This window comes from Sorghum bicolor, chromosome 8 (assembly GCF_000003195.3).
Source record: "Sorghum bicolor cultivar BTx623 chromosome 8, Sorghum_bicolor_NCBIv3, whole genome shotgun sequence".
Lineage (NCBI taxonomy): Eukaryota > Viridiplantae > Streptophyta > Magnoliopsida > Poales > Poaceae > Sorghum > Sorghum bicolor.
In genome coordinates, this window is record NC_012877.2 from 16,292,087 (window position 1) to 16,309,733 (window position 17,647).

Sequence of the window (17,647 nt, forward strand, 5' to 3'; positions counted from 1 at the left end):
AATATAAATACGATACTCTGGATAACATCCCGGGTGAAGTGCTCACCGATATCCGTGCGCTTACGGATTAATTCTCATTGCGTTACCAAATATCAACATATATATATATATATAACTAGCTAAGATAAACTTTATTTCATTTTGTTTGTTTGCCTCTTTTTGTTCAGCAAATATATATATCAAACTATAAAATAGTAACAATAAAAGAAAAGGGAATACTTAGCTAGATACATGGGGGATGCTCCTCCACGAACCTAGATGTTGTCATGATCGAATGATGAGAAGTTGAGTGATCCTTCTCAGAGTATGTTGCAAATGGATGTCCTTCTTATCTACGAGTGGAGTGAAGATGACTAGATGAACTTGCTCTTAATCATATGTGTCATCTTTTCATCCTTGGAGACCTCAATGGTTGCCTCTTGTAATGGTGATTTTGATGATGGTGTCATCCTTGTCCTTTGTATACACTTGTACTTTTCTTGACTAGCAGGTTGAAGTAGAGCATTAATGGTGGAAGCTGGTGGCATCTTGCTTAGTGTGCATGTTCACAAGTTTAGAACTTTCACTTGTAGAGTTTTGGGAAATTAACAGACTCCTTCATATTTTGCTTGAAGTGTGTCCTGCTTGTAAAGACAAGGTAGAGATCAAGTGCATGGGCCCTATTGGTGGAAAAACACCAACAAAACCATAACTCTCTCTTTTTGTATTTTTCTCAAACCTCAGTCACATTAAACAAGGCAAAGCTGATGTTGCATAATTTGTTCACTTGTAACATGAGTGGTAAGATCAAAAGGACTAGCTAGCATGAATGTAGCATTTAAGTACGTGGTAGGAAAGATTTAAATTGGTTAACCCATGGAAAGATTGTCTATCTATGTGTAATGTATCAATCTTTACATGATATGACTATCATCTTCTAGAATTAAAATGTGGATCAAGAAAGTAATGCTAAGAGCAAGTTTAAAGATCTAAACATGTTGAGTTAATCAAGTTGGATCAAGTGAAATTGTAACTCAAACATGTTTGTGTCTTTATTTATGTGCATACCAAGATCAAGACAAGACCACTTACCTTAAAATGTTACCTTCATTACTGGAGTGCGATGACATCGTGTGATGAAGAGTAGATGACTCATGGTGGTCTTCTCTTCCTACTTGAAGGTTTCCTTGCTTGAGTTGTTCATGAGTATCTTGTTTCCTCTGTTGCACTTCTTCTTTGTTATCCTTTTTTCATGCCATCTTGATTCTTTGATCTCATTATTCTGTCCACTTTGCTCATCTTATGTCTCTAACAGATTAGTGGACAACACACACCTGAAGGAATATACAATTTTGAAACATAGGTTATTTGTCTAAAGTTTTATTGTGTTCCTTCTTTACTAATAAAATGATGGTGTTGAGATTATTTTAACATAAATTTTATTTATCATGTTCTATACAAGCATGGCTCAAGGCAAATAGTAAATTGCAATAGAAGGTAAAGTGAATGAAGATTGATACTTATAGTTCTTTCATCTGTGTTGAATATGTAGTTCTTACATCTATGATGAATGAGTTATGTCTTCCTGTGCAAAGTTATTGGAGTTCATCATGTGCCTTGCTTCATCCCTTATTTAAATTTATCTCATGACTTACCCAGATTGGATCGAAAATTTCCTATAGGTGTTAGTCCAACAAAATATCCAATGTCTACACAAGTAACTTTTAGTTCAATAATCAAACTAAACCCATGTATAGTTATAACTAAGGAAAGCATTTTAACCTAAGCATCATGCTTAATTTAAAACACCTATAAAAGTATGATCAGTACTTCCAAACCAAAACTTACTATCATAGAAAAGGAAGCATGAAAGCACTATAGAGATTTATTCAAATAGAGATGAAAGAGCATGATTGTTATTTATCAACTTGAGCATGGATTAAAGGTAATAATAATAATAATAATAATAATAATAATAATAATAATAATAATAATAATAATAATAATAATAATAATAATAATAATAATAATAATAATAATAATATTATTATTCAAATAAGACCATTCCCTCGAGCTTGAATTTTGCAAAGCAAATTTAAGTTTGGATGGATACAATTTAATGTTGCATAATAATTGGTTGGACATACCTTGAGTTATCAGCGTTCATCTTTTCACATCAAACCAGAATGGTTAGTGAGAAATATACCCGAAAGAATATTTTCAACTATGTTACTAGGCTTATTTCACAAGGGCATTGTTACAAAAGGTGCAAGCTCAAGTTATCTCCTAAAAGTGCTTTCTTTAGGACACAAGCTCGTCCTTGGGAAACCTTTGAATTATGTTTCTTATTGGTGAAGTGGTTTCCCACCAACACCAATCTTTTTCTTTCTCAAGATTCACACAATGAGATCTACAATATTTATGATAAACATATGCATCTACAACCACCCTTTTAAGTCTTTATAAGCAGGGACAATGAGGGGGTTGAAAATCTCATGTGAGGCAATGTTAGAGAGACCAATTAATTCATGAAATTTCTCATATGACCATGGGTTTAATGGGGTGTTTATGAAATAGCTTCCATGCTCATTAATGATATAATCTCCCTCTTTAAGCTCGAAGGGTGTTTCTTCATGGATGTCTATAGGCAAAAGTTTGTCTTTATAGTTTTATGCCTATGACAACCATTGTATATTTCATTGTCCAAGACTTCCCATGACTTGTTGTATCTATGGTTGATCCTTGTCTATGGTTTCCAAACTTGGATGAGTCATTTTTATTGAAGTTACTAATTTAAGCTCACCGTTTAAAATTTTGCTAAGTTCTAACCAAGCTTTGTCCTTGTCCATCCAATTTTTAGCAAAAACATATGAATTCTTAATGCGTTCTAGACAATTATAAAGATTTTTCAGGCATTGTTGTAGCTCTTCTTGGTCATCTTTATTGTCTTCATGACTCCTATAGTTTGGTTGTCTTACTGGATTTCTAGGGTTATTATGAGACTTAGGTGAGAGAGCATAAGAAGGATCATCAGGGTCAATATGGGTGGAAAAATGGATTAAGGTGAGTCATTTAGTGTGGGCATAGAAGGGGAGAAGATAGAATTGACTTCTAAATGACTTGGCTCTCCTTCTATGGTATTACTATGCATGACATCCCTGCATTCTTCCCAATATCCTTTAGGGGAGAAAGGAAGTTGAGGACACTTTTCTAAAAGATGCCATTCTAAGAAGTTCTGATTTATATTAATTTACAAGCATCTTAGCAAGCTAGAAGTCTAAACTATCAACATCACACTAAGGTATTGATGGTTTAGGGTTGATATCTAAATTTTGGGATTTGATTGGTTGTGATTTAGGTATCAAAACTTCCTCTTCTAGTTTGGGAGATGATTGCTTCTCTTCCTCGAGGAGCTCAGAGTGAGTGCTAGTGCAAGGAGTGATTTCACAAATCTTTTCATGCATAGACCTTGCTTCACTAATGGGCAGATGAAGAAAAACTCCTCTAGAGGCTAAATCAATGAATTCCTTGGAATCTTTGCTAAGACCTTTGAAAAAATGTTGAAGAAGTATTGGGTCTCAAATAGCAAGATATAGGATAGTGTTAATGAGTCCATTAAAACAATCCCATGACATTCCAAGGGATTCTTCCTCCAGTTGTCTAAAAGATAGGACCTCTCTTCGAAGGCAAGCTACTTTAGTGACGGAAAAGAAATGTAAACAAAATTCAGAGAATAACATTTCCAATCTCCTTGCATACTCCCTATGTTTCAATTGTATGACTATTTAGCTATTCCTTTCAAAGAGAATGGAAACAACTTCTATCTTATAGTTTTGTCAAACATGCCAGCGATATGCAAGCATGCACAGGTCTCTTCAAAATCCCATAGGTGATAGTATGGGTTTTTGTTTCCTTCTTTAGAGAAGGATTTATCCCCAATCATTTTTATAAGACATGTGCTTAGCTCATAGCTAGGTGCTAGGATAGGCTTTGAAGACTGCGGATAGCCAAAGTTCATGCTCATGCCATATAGATAGATAAGAGCAGAATGCATAATAAAAGATAAAACAAAAAAGAATAAAAGATAAAATGATAAGCTAGGCTCGAAGTTAAGTCAGCAACCGCTTCCCTAGCAATGATGCTAGAAAGCTTGTTGGTATATTTTAATGCACACAGAATAATCACAAGGAATGATCCGCAAGTGCATAGATACCATTGTAGCTTTCACCCGAAGGTTTTAATATTGTATCCATAGGGAAACGTGTGAAACTATCTACGATTTAACTAAAAAAAGGAATGATAACTAGGTAGAGGTTTGTGATAACTAAGAGTAGCAATAAGGTTAGGATAAATAGGAGCATAGAAAGGATAACTATGGGTTCTCTACTTCTAACTTGGGTAAACTATGTTTTATATTGTTCAACTTTGACCAGATGTCTTAGAAAGAAGATATAAATTTCTACTATACAAGCACCATAAAACCTATCAATCCTATTAATAGGATAATGGACTACAAAAGAATAAACAAGTGTGTCACACCCATGAAGTACCAAAATCCATAAAATAGGGGACTTTTATGATTAACCTAAGCCTACACTTAAGATTAATACTCTACTCCCTCTCAGTTGCAGGAAGAAAGCACTCAAAAAGAGTGGCAAACAATTGAACAATATAAACAAAGTAAACTTAGATAAAAAGTTAAGTACCAGAGAAATCTCAAAGACAAGCTCAAGTAGAACTGGGATCCGCTGAAGTACGAGCTATAGAGGGAGCACCGACAGGCCGGAACCTCCTCCAAACTCTTCCCTCACTCTCTATCTCTCTATTTATATTCATAAGACTAGATCCTATGGAGATCTAATCTTCTCTTGATGGTTGGGCCTAGGAGGTAGATCCTTTCATGGGACCCCTCTCTTGATCCTCAAAGAAGAATATGAATTAGGGTTTCAGGATAGCTCTAGGGAGGGGAGTAGGGGTCTGATTATATAGCCCGATGTGATGAACATGGGGCGTTGTATCGAACCGACTTAAGGGACGACTTAGATGCATCCTTAGAGGCGGTGGAGGAAGCTTCCAGAAGCCAAAGGTGAAAGAGCTCTGGGCAGGGGTGGCCCGTCCTAGGCTGAGACCGGCGGGCCTACTATTGTGGCCTTTGGGGCCCATCTTCAGTGGTTTGCCTTCTTTTGCCTTCTAGAGCCTTACCACGTATCTCCTGTGTTGGAATTCCATCATTTATTTTGACAAATATGTCCTCCTTGATTGTTTCCTAGATAAATCATACGGAAAACAATAATTCACCAAAACTCATAGAATTTATTAGTTTAAACCCTAAACCTTTATTGGTGATCTCAAATATGTCCCTATGCATGTTTATTTAACTATAGAATGTTGACTTTAACTACCGTCAACACTTAGCTCAATGATTAGTCCCTAGGTTTTATTAATTATCAAAACCAAACTAGGGCTTTCACTCACTCAACCTAACGAGGCATCATTTGGTGTGTAGGTCAAGCTATAGTGATCTACGATATGCTATAGGTCAATGGTTTCAATGGTCTTCTAATTTCACATAAGATTTTCTATGAAGTACTCCCTTGGTCCCTTGTTATAAATTTCTAAAATTCATAGCTTTTACTATGTATGTAGACATAACGTATATCTAGATGCCTAGTAAAAACTATTATTTTTATCTAGAAAAGCCAAAATGGCTTATAATTTGAAATGGTGGGAGTAGATAACAGAGATGAAAGTGAGCGAAAATGTGGTTATTTCATGAAGGAAGCACCTTAACTATGTGTAGAATTTTAGTACTATAAGACAATTATTTCACCATTCGTTACTGCAATAAATTTAATTAAGGCTAGCGTTATTCTTTGATTAACCGAGGTGGGCAACGAAACAGCCTCAAACAAAGGTCACGAATAATACATGAACTATCGAGGTAGTTATCTGCCCGTCTCTGTTAATAAAATAAGAAACAAAAAAGGAGCCATGGGCAAGTCCAACGAGCCCAGCCAGGGCCCGCTGAGCCCATCCATGTGCCAACACCACCAAGATCTGTCGTCGCAGCCGCCGTTGTGGTGGGGGAGAGGTGAGGGGGAGAAAGGAGAGAGAGGGGCCGGTGGGAGAGGGAGGGAGGTGAGCGGGTGATGGAGAGTAGGGTGAGCGGCCAGGTGAGAGAGGTGGGGCGCCGCGCGGGGAGAGGGGAGCTTGTCGCGTGAGGAGAGGGAAGCGTGCCATGTGGGGAGAAGGCAAGGGGCGCCGTGTAGGGGCCCTGTGTGCGCGCGCGCAAGACACACACACAGAGCTAGTGTCAAGTGAAACCCTAAGTCCTTATATTTATCAGAGCTTGGAAGAACCTGAGTTGGGCTTTTTGCTAGACTTCAGGAATATTAACCAAGGCAGAGCCCCGAAAATAGGGGTATTTTTGGAGGCGGGTCTCTTATAAGGGCCATCTCCATTATTAGGTTTTAGACTGCCTTGTAATTCAATTTTACGACGTAGGTGACTTTAACCGCATTGGTTAATAAAAAAAAGACCGTCTCGGTTAATTCCAGACACTAACGTACCGAGGCGGTTTAAAAGCTCGCCCGCCTCCAAGGCCAATTTCAAAACGTCTCGCAAAAGATTCTGTGTAGTAGTGATCATACAATTTAATATTGCCATGTAACTCATAAAATTTTCCTTATTTGTTGATTGCATAACAAATTAAGGATAATTGAATTTCTACAAAACAACTTAAAATACAACCTATTATGTGGTTAGGTTTGTTTTCATATATGTTAACAATTATGTGAGACTGTATATAAAACCATATATATATGAATATATATGAGATAACACTAGTATATTGCCTTCGTATCGTTCAATCCAACCGAATGAAGCAAACGAGGTATGACATATACAGTAGGTAGATTTTTTTTTAGAAAAGGAGGTTTCCCCTGCTTTACTGATCATAAAGCAAACAGTATCAACGTTTACAACATATGCGTATAGGCGCGCCCGCCAGCCAAAAATGTTCTAAACCGCTCCAGGATCAAACACATTGTCCACAAGTAAAATCAAGTCAGAACTCGGCTGAATCACAACGTTGTAGGCCGACTCCAAAGGCTGAGATCATGATGTTGGTGGACTGGAAAGGTGCCAACCTATTCCAGGAGGCAGCACTGCTCTTTGTTCTATCTTGTGTGTCACCACCATCAGTTTCTCTTCTACCACTCTAGTGAACATTGGTCTCCATCTTCTTAGTGTCTTTGAGATCCACAGCATTAGCGGCTTCAGTCCTGTCCAAGTGACTCCCTGAAAGCAAACACTGTTACGCAACTTCCACATACACCAAAGAGCAGCAGCAATAATAACATTTGTTAGCAAATTTTTCTTATTTGCAATCCATAAGGAGGCAACTGATTCACGTACCGATGAGATCCAAACACTGAGAAAGCTCAGACCACAAAATCTTAGCTACACAGCAATCAAATAACAAATGATGAATAGACTCAGGTTCAGAACAGAAAATACACGACTTATCATCCACATTCCTTCTTTTAGCTAAATTATCACGAGTAAGTAATTTGTTCTTGGACAACCACCATAAGAAAATTTGCACTCTTGGGGGTATTTTAAGCTTCCAAACTGCATGGACAAAAACAGGTTTCACCCCATGATGATTAATGACAGCATATAACGACTGCACTGAATATTTACCCGTGGAACTAAAGCTCCAGATGATTTGATCAGCCTCATTACTGAGACTGACCTCCTCCATAATACCAAGGAGGTCAAACCACATGTTCATAAGATTCTCGGAAACAGACCTAGTAAAAGAAAGCATCAAAGTTTCCCCATCCCAGATTTGGCTAATTGTTTTCCCTTGTTGTTCACAGATAACATAAAGAGGCCAGAACTGTGTTGCTAAGCTAGAATTATCGAACCAGTGGTCTTCCCAAGATCGAATCATTTTCCCATCCCCAACTTTCCAAATGATCCCCATCTTTGCTGCTTGAAGAGCCCAGGTCACCCCCTTCCAAAATGGAGAAACCTGGCTACCAAGAGAACAACATATATTCGGTTTATCCGTTTTGTATTTGTAATCCGTGATCTTAGTCCAAATAGCATCTTTATTAAGCCCATATCTACAGTAGGTAGATAGTGACACTTTCTGCCTCCCAGGCCGGCTGTAGACTTGTTACTTGCGTAGCAGCTTCGTTAGTAGGCCGGGTATCTGTTTCCTGGAGCGACTGAGATCATCAAGCCAGAAGCAATGCATATGGCAGCGATTGATCGAACGGCACATTTCACGTTGTCTCCCTTACTCCTACACCGGTATATCCATGTTTTTTGCATTGTGGATGCCTGTGTTGTGTCAGAGTAGTTTGACTCCGCTGATAGCTTCCGTCAGCGCTGACACACATCTTAATCATATTATGATATATACTCAAATTACCTGCCCATCCCATCCAAGCAAAACCAGCCACATTAGTATGTTATATGTCTATATATATAAACCAGCATATGTATTTAATTTATGCTTCTGCTGCTGCAGCTTCTTCAATGCAAGTACTCCATTAGTCCCAAAATAACTGTCATTCTCGCTTCCAAAGAAACAACTTTAATTAAATATATATTGAAAAGTATTAATACTTATGTTACATAATTAGTATCACCGGAAAGATTTTTGAATCTAGTTTTTTTAACAAATTTATTTGGAGATATAAATATTGCACATATTTTTTATAAATCTATTCAAACCTGTGACATGAAAACCTAAAACGATAATTATTTTAGGACACATGGAGTACGTATGTGTGGCCTTCAATTTGCCAACCCATAATTTGATTTGCCTCGACAGTACGTGTCTGGCCTAGATCATTTCATCAATCCTTATTATACTACTCTCTCACTGCCTAAATGCTTCCATTCCTAAAGTTATTTTAAGTTAATTTTTTAAACTTCAACTAAATTTCTAGAAAAAAAGTTAAGATTTATGGTACCAAATTAGTATTATTAATATTTTTTCCTATAAAGTTAGTCAAATTCAAAAAATTGACTAGCGCAGATTCCAAGAGTTAGAAGCTTTTAGCGACCACAAGTACTTATTACCCTTTCATCCAGAAATCAGAAACCATGCTGTGATTTGCGGCGATAAATATAGAATTAATTTCCTCCATCAGGTGCAAAAGCGGCCGGCGGCATGCATGCTGCCCATCGGCCCATGCACGCATGCACATGCCTGCTTGCCACAGAGACGTAGAGAGTCTCAGCTCTAGCGGGTCTTGTTTAGTTTTAAAAAATTTTACAAAATGGACACTATAGTATTTTTGTATTTGAATAATATTATTTAATTATGGATTAATTAAACTCAAAAGATTCATCTCGCAAATTACAGATAAACTGTGTAATTAGTTATTTCTTTTATATTTAATTATTTATATTTAATGCTTCATATATGTGCCGAATGTGACGGAGAATCTGAAAAATTTTGCAAAATTTTTTAAGAACTAAACAAGGCCTAGATCTAGAAGATGTTGGCTGACTAGCTACAGTGTGATGATCGTCGTCAACATCATTCACCTGGAAGACTTTAGCTAGCAATAATACAATGTGTCGATCTCTCTCTGTCTCTGTGTGTATATATATAACAGCTACCACCCCGCGCCTTAATAGAGTACCTCACACAAGAGGCGATCCAGTGGCGTGCGTTAAACCACAGAGCTATAGCTATCCCATATTTGGTACTAGAGTAGAGTTTGAGCTAATATCTATTTGAATGGGTGACGAGGCGTCCCCGACGACGCCGCCGGCACCACTGTATCTCGATGGCTGTCCGGGGTGCGCCATGGAACGGAAGAAGGCGAGCAGCAAGGGCATCCCCTACAAGGAGTTGTTCTTCGTCGCCGTCACCACCATTGCCTCTGGTACCTGCCAACTCATAGTTACCCGGTCTCTCTCAGTATGCCATATCTCTACGTCACTGCTGCCTCAAAAAACCCTATCACTGCCGGAATTTGAGCCAACACTGTAAACCGGTACTGATGGGAGATTGACATCACTGCCAGTCCTTATGAACTGACACTGATGTTGAACCAGCAGTGCTTTGGTTTCCTGAAAATAAGCCCAAAAAAATACAACGAAAAAATAGGAAAAAATATTTATTACCAAAAGAGGACCCACTGCAGACAACCACACATTCTACTAGATAGGTCACAAGTCACACGATTTTTCCTCATGCTTCACATCTTTAGCCCCTAACTACTCCACCTATAATCTGTTTGTGTCCAAATGAGATTTCACCCTAGCCATTTTATGTTTATCTTATTTCAAAATGATTATTTCAAACCCTAAATAAATTCAAATAAAAAAATTATCAACTACAAAGTTTTATAACTTTTGGAGATCTACAACTTTTATTTTGGTAATTTCTCTATCTAAGGTAATTTACAAAATTTGAATTTAAAATTTGAGAAATTCAGGCGTAGTTTTCCATCACAAGGTGATTTCAAATGAAAAAGTTATCAACTATAAAGTTTTATAACATTTTAAGATCTACAACTTTTGTTTTTGCTATTTGTTCATCCAAGGTCATTTTAAAAATTTTAAATTTCAATTTTTTGGAAATTCAAATTTCATTTTTTGGAATTTCAAATGTAGTTTTCTTTGACAAGATTATTTTAAATAAAAAAGTTGTCAACTATAAAGTTTTATAGCTTTTCGAGATCTACAACTTTTATTTTGGAAGTTTCTCCATCTGAGGTCATTTTAAGAATTCAAATTTTAAATTTTTGGGAATTTAAACTTAGTTTTCTAGGACAAGATGATTTAAAATAAAAATGCTAACTACTATAAAGTTGTATAACTTCTCAAGATCTATAACTTTTATTTTGATCATTTATCCGATATAATGGTATTAACATTGTTCACAAATGTTACACATCCCTCTCATAGTCTATGAAACTATAAGAGAGACAAGTAAATTTTGTGAACAATGTTATCGCCACTTATCGGATGAAGAAATAATTAAAATAAACATTATAGATCTTGATAAGTTCTAACTTCCATGTTCATGACTTTTTTAGTTGAAACCATTTAGTGTTCCAAAAGAATGTTTGAAGTTGTCATTTTTTAAAATTCAAAATTTAGATAGATAAAACACAGTCACACGAAAAGATAGATAAAACAATAGCTGTAAGAACACAATAAATTGCAAGAGCATGATTTTAGAATTTTTTAGAAAAGAATCATCAAATTTGAAGTTAGTATAAAGGAGAAAAACTAGTTATAAGTTTTAGCCAGAGATCAAAAACAGAAAACAGAGTTCTTCAATAATTTTAAAGTTTAATTTCAAATAATATTCTAAAGTAGTAAATAATTTTGAATGAAATATTGTCAATTATAAACTTGCATAACTTTTTCAGGTCTACAATTTTTATTGGCATTTGTCCATACGAGGTCGTTTCGAAAATTCAAATTTTAAATTTTAGATATCGAAATTAATTTCCGTTGGATAGATGATTACAAATAAAAATATTTGGATACCCAAATGATCTTAAAAACATTTGAACTAGAAAGTTGTAAATCTCATCGAGTACTACAACTTTGTTATAAAGTTCGTCTTCATTGGATATCATATGAGAAACTTATAAAATTTTCTTGCAGCATCACTGTCAGTTCAAGCCATGGACCGACAGTTATAGTATCAGTGTCGGTTCTTGGCTAAAACGGGTAGTGATGACCCATTATCACCACTGATTCTTGGCTAAAACTGGCAGTGATGTAAACTGACAGTGAAGACCCGAATATCAATCGGTTGGACATATATCATTGCCGATTTAAGCCAAAAACCGTCAATGATGTGTTGTGACGGGCTATCACTGTCGGTTTTTTATAATCCAGCAGTGATGAAGTTGGCAGGGAAGGACCAAATCTGTAGTAGTGCCTGCTAACAAGTAGAGGATACACTTTATTTGTGTTGCTGGCCTCTTCTCTTCTGAGATCATAATAACTAGACACACATTGCCCTAGATAGCTCGGTCACCCTTTGCTCCTTTTGACACACTATACTTTTATTTACTTTGACTATACGCCTTGCCATATGTGTGATTCCTTTGCATGTCGCATCTCTAGAGCAAAACCCTTGCTCAAAGAGTCATGTACTCTTCTTGAATCCAATATGAAGACAGATGTTTTTTTTTGTTTCATCAAAACATTTACATAATATCCCATCATCTTTCACTATTATATACTCCCTCTATACCAAAATAAGTATTGTTATGGAATGCATGCTGATCAAACTTTCTTAACTTTGATTAGATTTATAGAAAATAGTAGCAAAATTTATATCTCCAAATAAGTCTATTATAAAGTGTCTGATTTACAAATATATAATGCACTTTATGGTTATTGAATTATTGTATTATATTTCATAACGGCAAGTGTGCTCAACTAATGTGTAAATTTAGGGGCTACTTTTCAATCTTTCATAATGGTAGGGGTATTTAGATGCAAATTTAAGGATTATTTTAAATTATCTTTGATATTTGTAGATGTGGGTAAATTAGATACAAATTTAGGGGATGCTTTAAATTATTTTCATAATTGCATGAGTGGGTATTTTGGGTTTAGTTTATGTACTTTGCATAATGGTAGATGTGGGTAATTACTTAGAAAATAGAATAGCTTTACTGGTTATTATTTATTGGTAGTGGTAAATAGACTATTATTAAATTAAAGGTCATATGTTTCTGATTTTTTGATCATTTCTATAATTTATCTCTTTTTTCATATAATCCAACAGAGGCCCCCAATTAGTAATATTAAGATTGTAGGATTAGTATTTTCTCTAAATTATATAAAGAATATCCATGATAGAATCATGCTAGTATTATTGTTACAATGCTGCTTACATGTATCATGACTAAACATTTATTTCGTGTACTAATTGTGTGGAAAATATTTACGCTTATATATAAACGATGTTTCCTTACATTGACAATATGTTCTTTTCCAGCTTTGCCAATATCGTCCCTGTTTCCCTTCTTATACTTCATGGTAGGTTGATCTCACTTTAATTTTTATTAACATTTTTATTATGAGTAAACATTTTTTTGAAGCATATGAGTAAACATAGTTCTTATTCATGTTGTCATCATCCACAACTACATAGACCTAGAGGGGTCAGTCAAACATGTGTCCCACATTGGTTGTTCACACAATATTAAGTCAAGCTATTTGTGCATATTTTTTTTTAGAAAAAGGCATATGGCAGACAATCCAATAATCTTACTTTTTTCATCCGAATCTAAATGCAAAACATTTCAATTCAGACTAATAATATGTAACCTAAGTTGTGCTTTTCTTCATGACACAATAATATATAGATTGAAGATCTGCACGTGGCCAAAACAGAACAAGATATTGGACTGTATGCTGGTTTTCTTGGTAAGATTCAAATGTAAAAACAACTGAAGCTTTATGCTACAGTACTTGTTTCAGCAACCACACTTAAACCTAAAAACATACGGCTATATAGTCACTACTGTTTGTATTCCACAGGTGCATCTTACTTTATTGGTCGATTTTTTGCCTCGCTGTTCTGGGGTGTAGTGGCTGATCGCATTGGAAGAAAGCCAATCATTATATTTTCAGTCGCTTCAGTGTGAGTACAATTTTCTTGGATATAGCAGCTTTCTATAAACTCTGTAATGCAACACTGGTTTTCTTCTCTCTTGGATGTTTTTCAGGGTCATATTCAACACTCTGTTTGGATTTAGTGTAAAGTATTGGATGGCAATTACCACAAGATTGCTTTTAGGTGCTCTCAATGGCATGCTTGCACCAATAAAGGTACCTTAGGATGCAAAAATTGTATTTATGCTATATATGTCAGCTACTTTCAATTTCTATAAATATGCTTGTTATGACTATCGTTTTTGGTAGGCTTACTCAATAGAGATTTGTCGACCGGAACACCAAGCGCTTGGATTATCAATTGTAAGTAAATACAATCCATACTTTTAAGCACATATAGGAAGCAGCAGTTCCATTCATCATTGCTCGAGTTGAGCTTAATAACTGAATACAGGTAAGCACTGCTTGGGGCTTGGGTCTTATTGTTGGCCCATCCATTGGAGGCTACTTGGCACAGGTAGTATATATACAAATAAGTAATTTTATTGGTAGTCAGAAGTCAACCATATTCCTTTCTGATCTCTACTTTTCACTACAATATATACCAATAAAACATATCAAACATATACTATTACAAAATTACCTTTTAAGATAAATCTACCCATACAACTTCCAAAATTAACTCAACATGCGAAACGTATTTCTAGTCAAAATTTGGAATGATTAATTGACTAAAGGGTAACCCCTAAACATTACTTGTTTGTGACTAGATGGAGTGACATTTATTTGAATTTTCCATTTATTATAATGTAACCAAAATTGCACCTTTTGTTCTCCTTTTTGTATGTCAGCCTGCACGGCAATATCCAAACATATTCTCTGAGAAATCAGTTTTTGGGAGGTACACCTGTTGTCTAACAAATGAGATTAAGATTTTTACAAATGCAAGCTAAATTCATGGATCTGACTATATATATTTGCATTTTCCAAGGTTCCCGTATCTCCTGCCAAACCTAAGCATTTCCATCTTTTCTGCTGTTGTTCTAGTAAGCTGCATATGGTTACCGGTATGTGATACATGCTCCCATATTCTTTGAATAATAAGTCATTTCAATCACTTCCATATGCATTTTCTATAATCTAAAGAAGAGCGCTCCCTTTTGGGTGAATGTACTTAGAGAGCTCCATTTTTGCATCCAAAAGGTCTTTTATCAGCCATTAGTAACTTTCAGGTTTTTGCTAATGCACTATATTGGTGTCTACTTTTGTGACCGCCAGTGAAAAATATGTGGCATCAGTGAAAACCATTTCTTTGTTAGTGTTGTGCTAAATTTTTTGCGGGATTAATAAATTACAAAGTTATGATTGAGAAAAATCCATATTATTTGATATTTGTTTATAGGAGACACTTCATACGCACAAGATTATGGACAATGAAGCAGAAATGTCTGGAGATTCAAGGACTCTGCAAACAGAAGATATACATCCAGACAAGAGTCTATATAAGAACTGGCCATTGATGTCTTCCATCAGTGCATACTGTGTTTTCACGCTTCAAGAAACCGCATACACTGAGGTAATTATTTCAATATACATATATGTTGATTGACTTACCCTGAATCTATGAATCAATCCAAGAAAAATGACAATCCCCTTTTCATCTTTGTTATAATTTTAAAACAGATACTTTCCTTGTGGACCGTAAGTGACAGAAAGTATGGTGGGCTAAGCTTTTCTTCTAAGGAAATTGGACAAGTTCTTGCAATTGCAGGTATATTTATTTCAAGATGTAATAAATTCTATACTACAATAACTGCTACAATATGTTTTTTTACTATCCCCTCCATTCCAAACTGTAAGTTATTCTAGCTTTTCTAGCAAGGTACATAGTTATGTATCTCCTATACATCTAAGTATGTGTTATGTCTAGGTAGATTTATATATGACTTTATTATGTATCTATAAAAGTCAGAATGACTTACAGTTCGGGAGGGAGTATTATTTTGCTAAACCTTGGATATTATTTTGACATTTTATTTTTTCTAGGTGCTGGACTTATTGTGTATCAAATATTCATCTACAGACCGGTCCACAAATATCTTGGAAGTGTAAATTCATGCCGTGCTGCATCTGTGGGTGCCTAATGACTTGAAAAATAGAAACTTGCATCACATAGTCCTATCCACTAACTATTGTCTTTCTTCCATATGTAAACTGTAGGCCCTATCCGTACCACTTATCGCTGCTTTTCCCTTCATGACACACCTGTCAGGACTAAAACTTGGACTAGCTCTTTATTTTGCTACTACGTTTAAAGCTGCTCTTGGGGTAAGTTCTGACACATATTCTCTGTATTCTGCCAACATTACCTGTTTGTAACTTTATACTGAGCACGAATAAATAAAGGCTTACATATGTGTTGTTCTTCAAATCATTTGTTGGTCGTTGAAGAATTGTTTCAAACTCATGTTTCTATTATCATCATGGGATAGAACCTAGAAACTATATTGTATTTTAATCTTTAGTTACAGTATCATCTTTTGTTAATGTTACACCTTATGAATGTGATCAGACAACTACGCTGACAAGCACTTCACTTCTTCAGAACTATGCTGTGGTAAGTATCACATATATTGGGTTACCTGAGTTTTATATTTCAAATGCTACAAATTTTAGCTAATACACTGACCTTCGAAAACAGCCACAACATCAAAGAGGCGCCGCAAATGGCATAGCGACGACTGCAATGTCCTTCTTTAAGGCTATTGGTCCAGCAGGAGCAGGCGCTTTGTGAGTATTGTCCCCACATCATACATCCAGATTTACTTTCAACATAGATTAATTTGTGTTCCACCAAAATATAAATTGTTTAATATGATATGTCAAACATTATAGTACATATAGTATCTTCAAGAGGCAGATCAAATAGATCGATATGTCATATATATTTAAGTGTGTTAGTGCCTTGTTTGTCTAATACCACAGATGTTAGGTACAGAATCCTATGCACCATGCATTAGTAGATTTTATAAAAAGATCTGATTGATGGGTTTCTCCAATGTAGATTCTCATGGACCCAAAAACGACAAGATGCTGCCTTCTTTCCAGGTATTTCTTAAAGTTAATTTTCTTCTTTTAGGTACCACCCTAGTACCTGTTCTTTTTCATTAGTGTTTTTAATTATCTTGGGTATAGCATCAACTATGTTTTAATCGTGCAGGGGATCACATGTTGTTCTTAATTCTGAATGTGCTCCAATGTATTGGGCTGGTGCTGACCTTTAAGCCATTCCTAGCAGTACCGAAACACCTTAAGTGATAGCTGCTGAACCCAAGCAGTGGAATAATGGTGGATTAGCAAAACACACATGTGCCAGAAAATATATTTTTGAGTGGCATACAACAGGATCATGTACAAGCAAGAGCTTATATGTGTCAAGAAAAAATAGCCATAATGATTTGAGTGTGCTATATATTTACATCTCCTTAAATTAAAGTTCTAACGACTTGAGCACAATTTATGTCCGATACAAGGTATCCGATCCATGTTTAATTGTTTCACTTCAAATGTTGGTTTAAGTATGAATGATGAAAATTCAAAGTTTAGAGTTCAGTCATGCAGCTTGTCAAAGTCTAGTGGCCTCAATATATATCTCTATCTCTATCTCTACAACTAAAAGATAAAAAAGTATTCCGTCCACCGGCACTTCGCGTCGCTCACTCCCAGGCATCGCCCCGCACTTCCGCAAGCACCCTGTTGATGCAAAAATAGATCTGCAAACACAAAGGGCTAATACCCAATTTCGATGTCAAGGCATGCCAGTCGATTTGACCGTAATCGACAAGGATAGTGGTAACTCGAATACTTTGGTCCTGACAACAGCGATGCGCTCGGATGTCATGGCCAAGAGGTATTCACGCGGAACTCGAGGATCATCGAGTGTAACTCGCCGAATCGATGAGAACTCGTAAAAAGAAAAGAAATATGCGAGTTGATGAAGTCATCGAAAAGTAGATGCGAAAATAGGAGTAAAATTGTATTTGAT

At 35.9% G+C, this 17,647-nt stretch overlaps 1 protein-coding gene across 1 annotated transcript; it reads left to right on the forward strand.

The window, feature by feature from the left end:
• Window positions 9,638–17,101, forward strand: LOC8061196 (protein ZINC INDUCED FACILITATOR-LIKE 1). Its single transcript, XM_021445876.1, has 17 exons — window positions 9,638–9,893; window positions 12,983–13,023; window positions 13,353–13,413; window positions 13,528–13,630; window positions 13,716–13,818; window positions 13,912–13,965; window positions 14,057–14,119; window positions 14,454–14,503; window positions 14,594–14,669; window positions 15,005–15,178; window positions 15,286–15,373; window positions 15,649–15,734; window positions 15,823–15,930; window positions 16,175–16,219; window positions 16,304–16,392; window positions 16,667–16,710; window positions 16,823–17,101. Exons 1-17 carry the CDS (start codon window positions 9,746–9,748, stop codon window positions 16,918–16,920), a joined length of 1,431 nt encoding a protein of 476 aa, XP_021301551.1. The 5' UTR covers window positions 9,638–9,745; the 3' UTR covers window positions 16,921–17,101.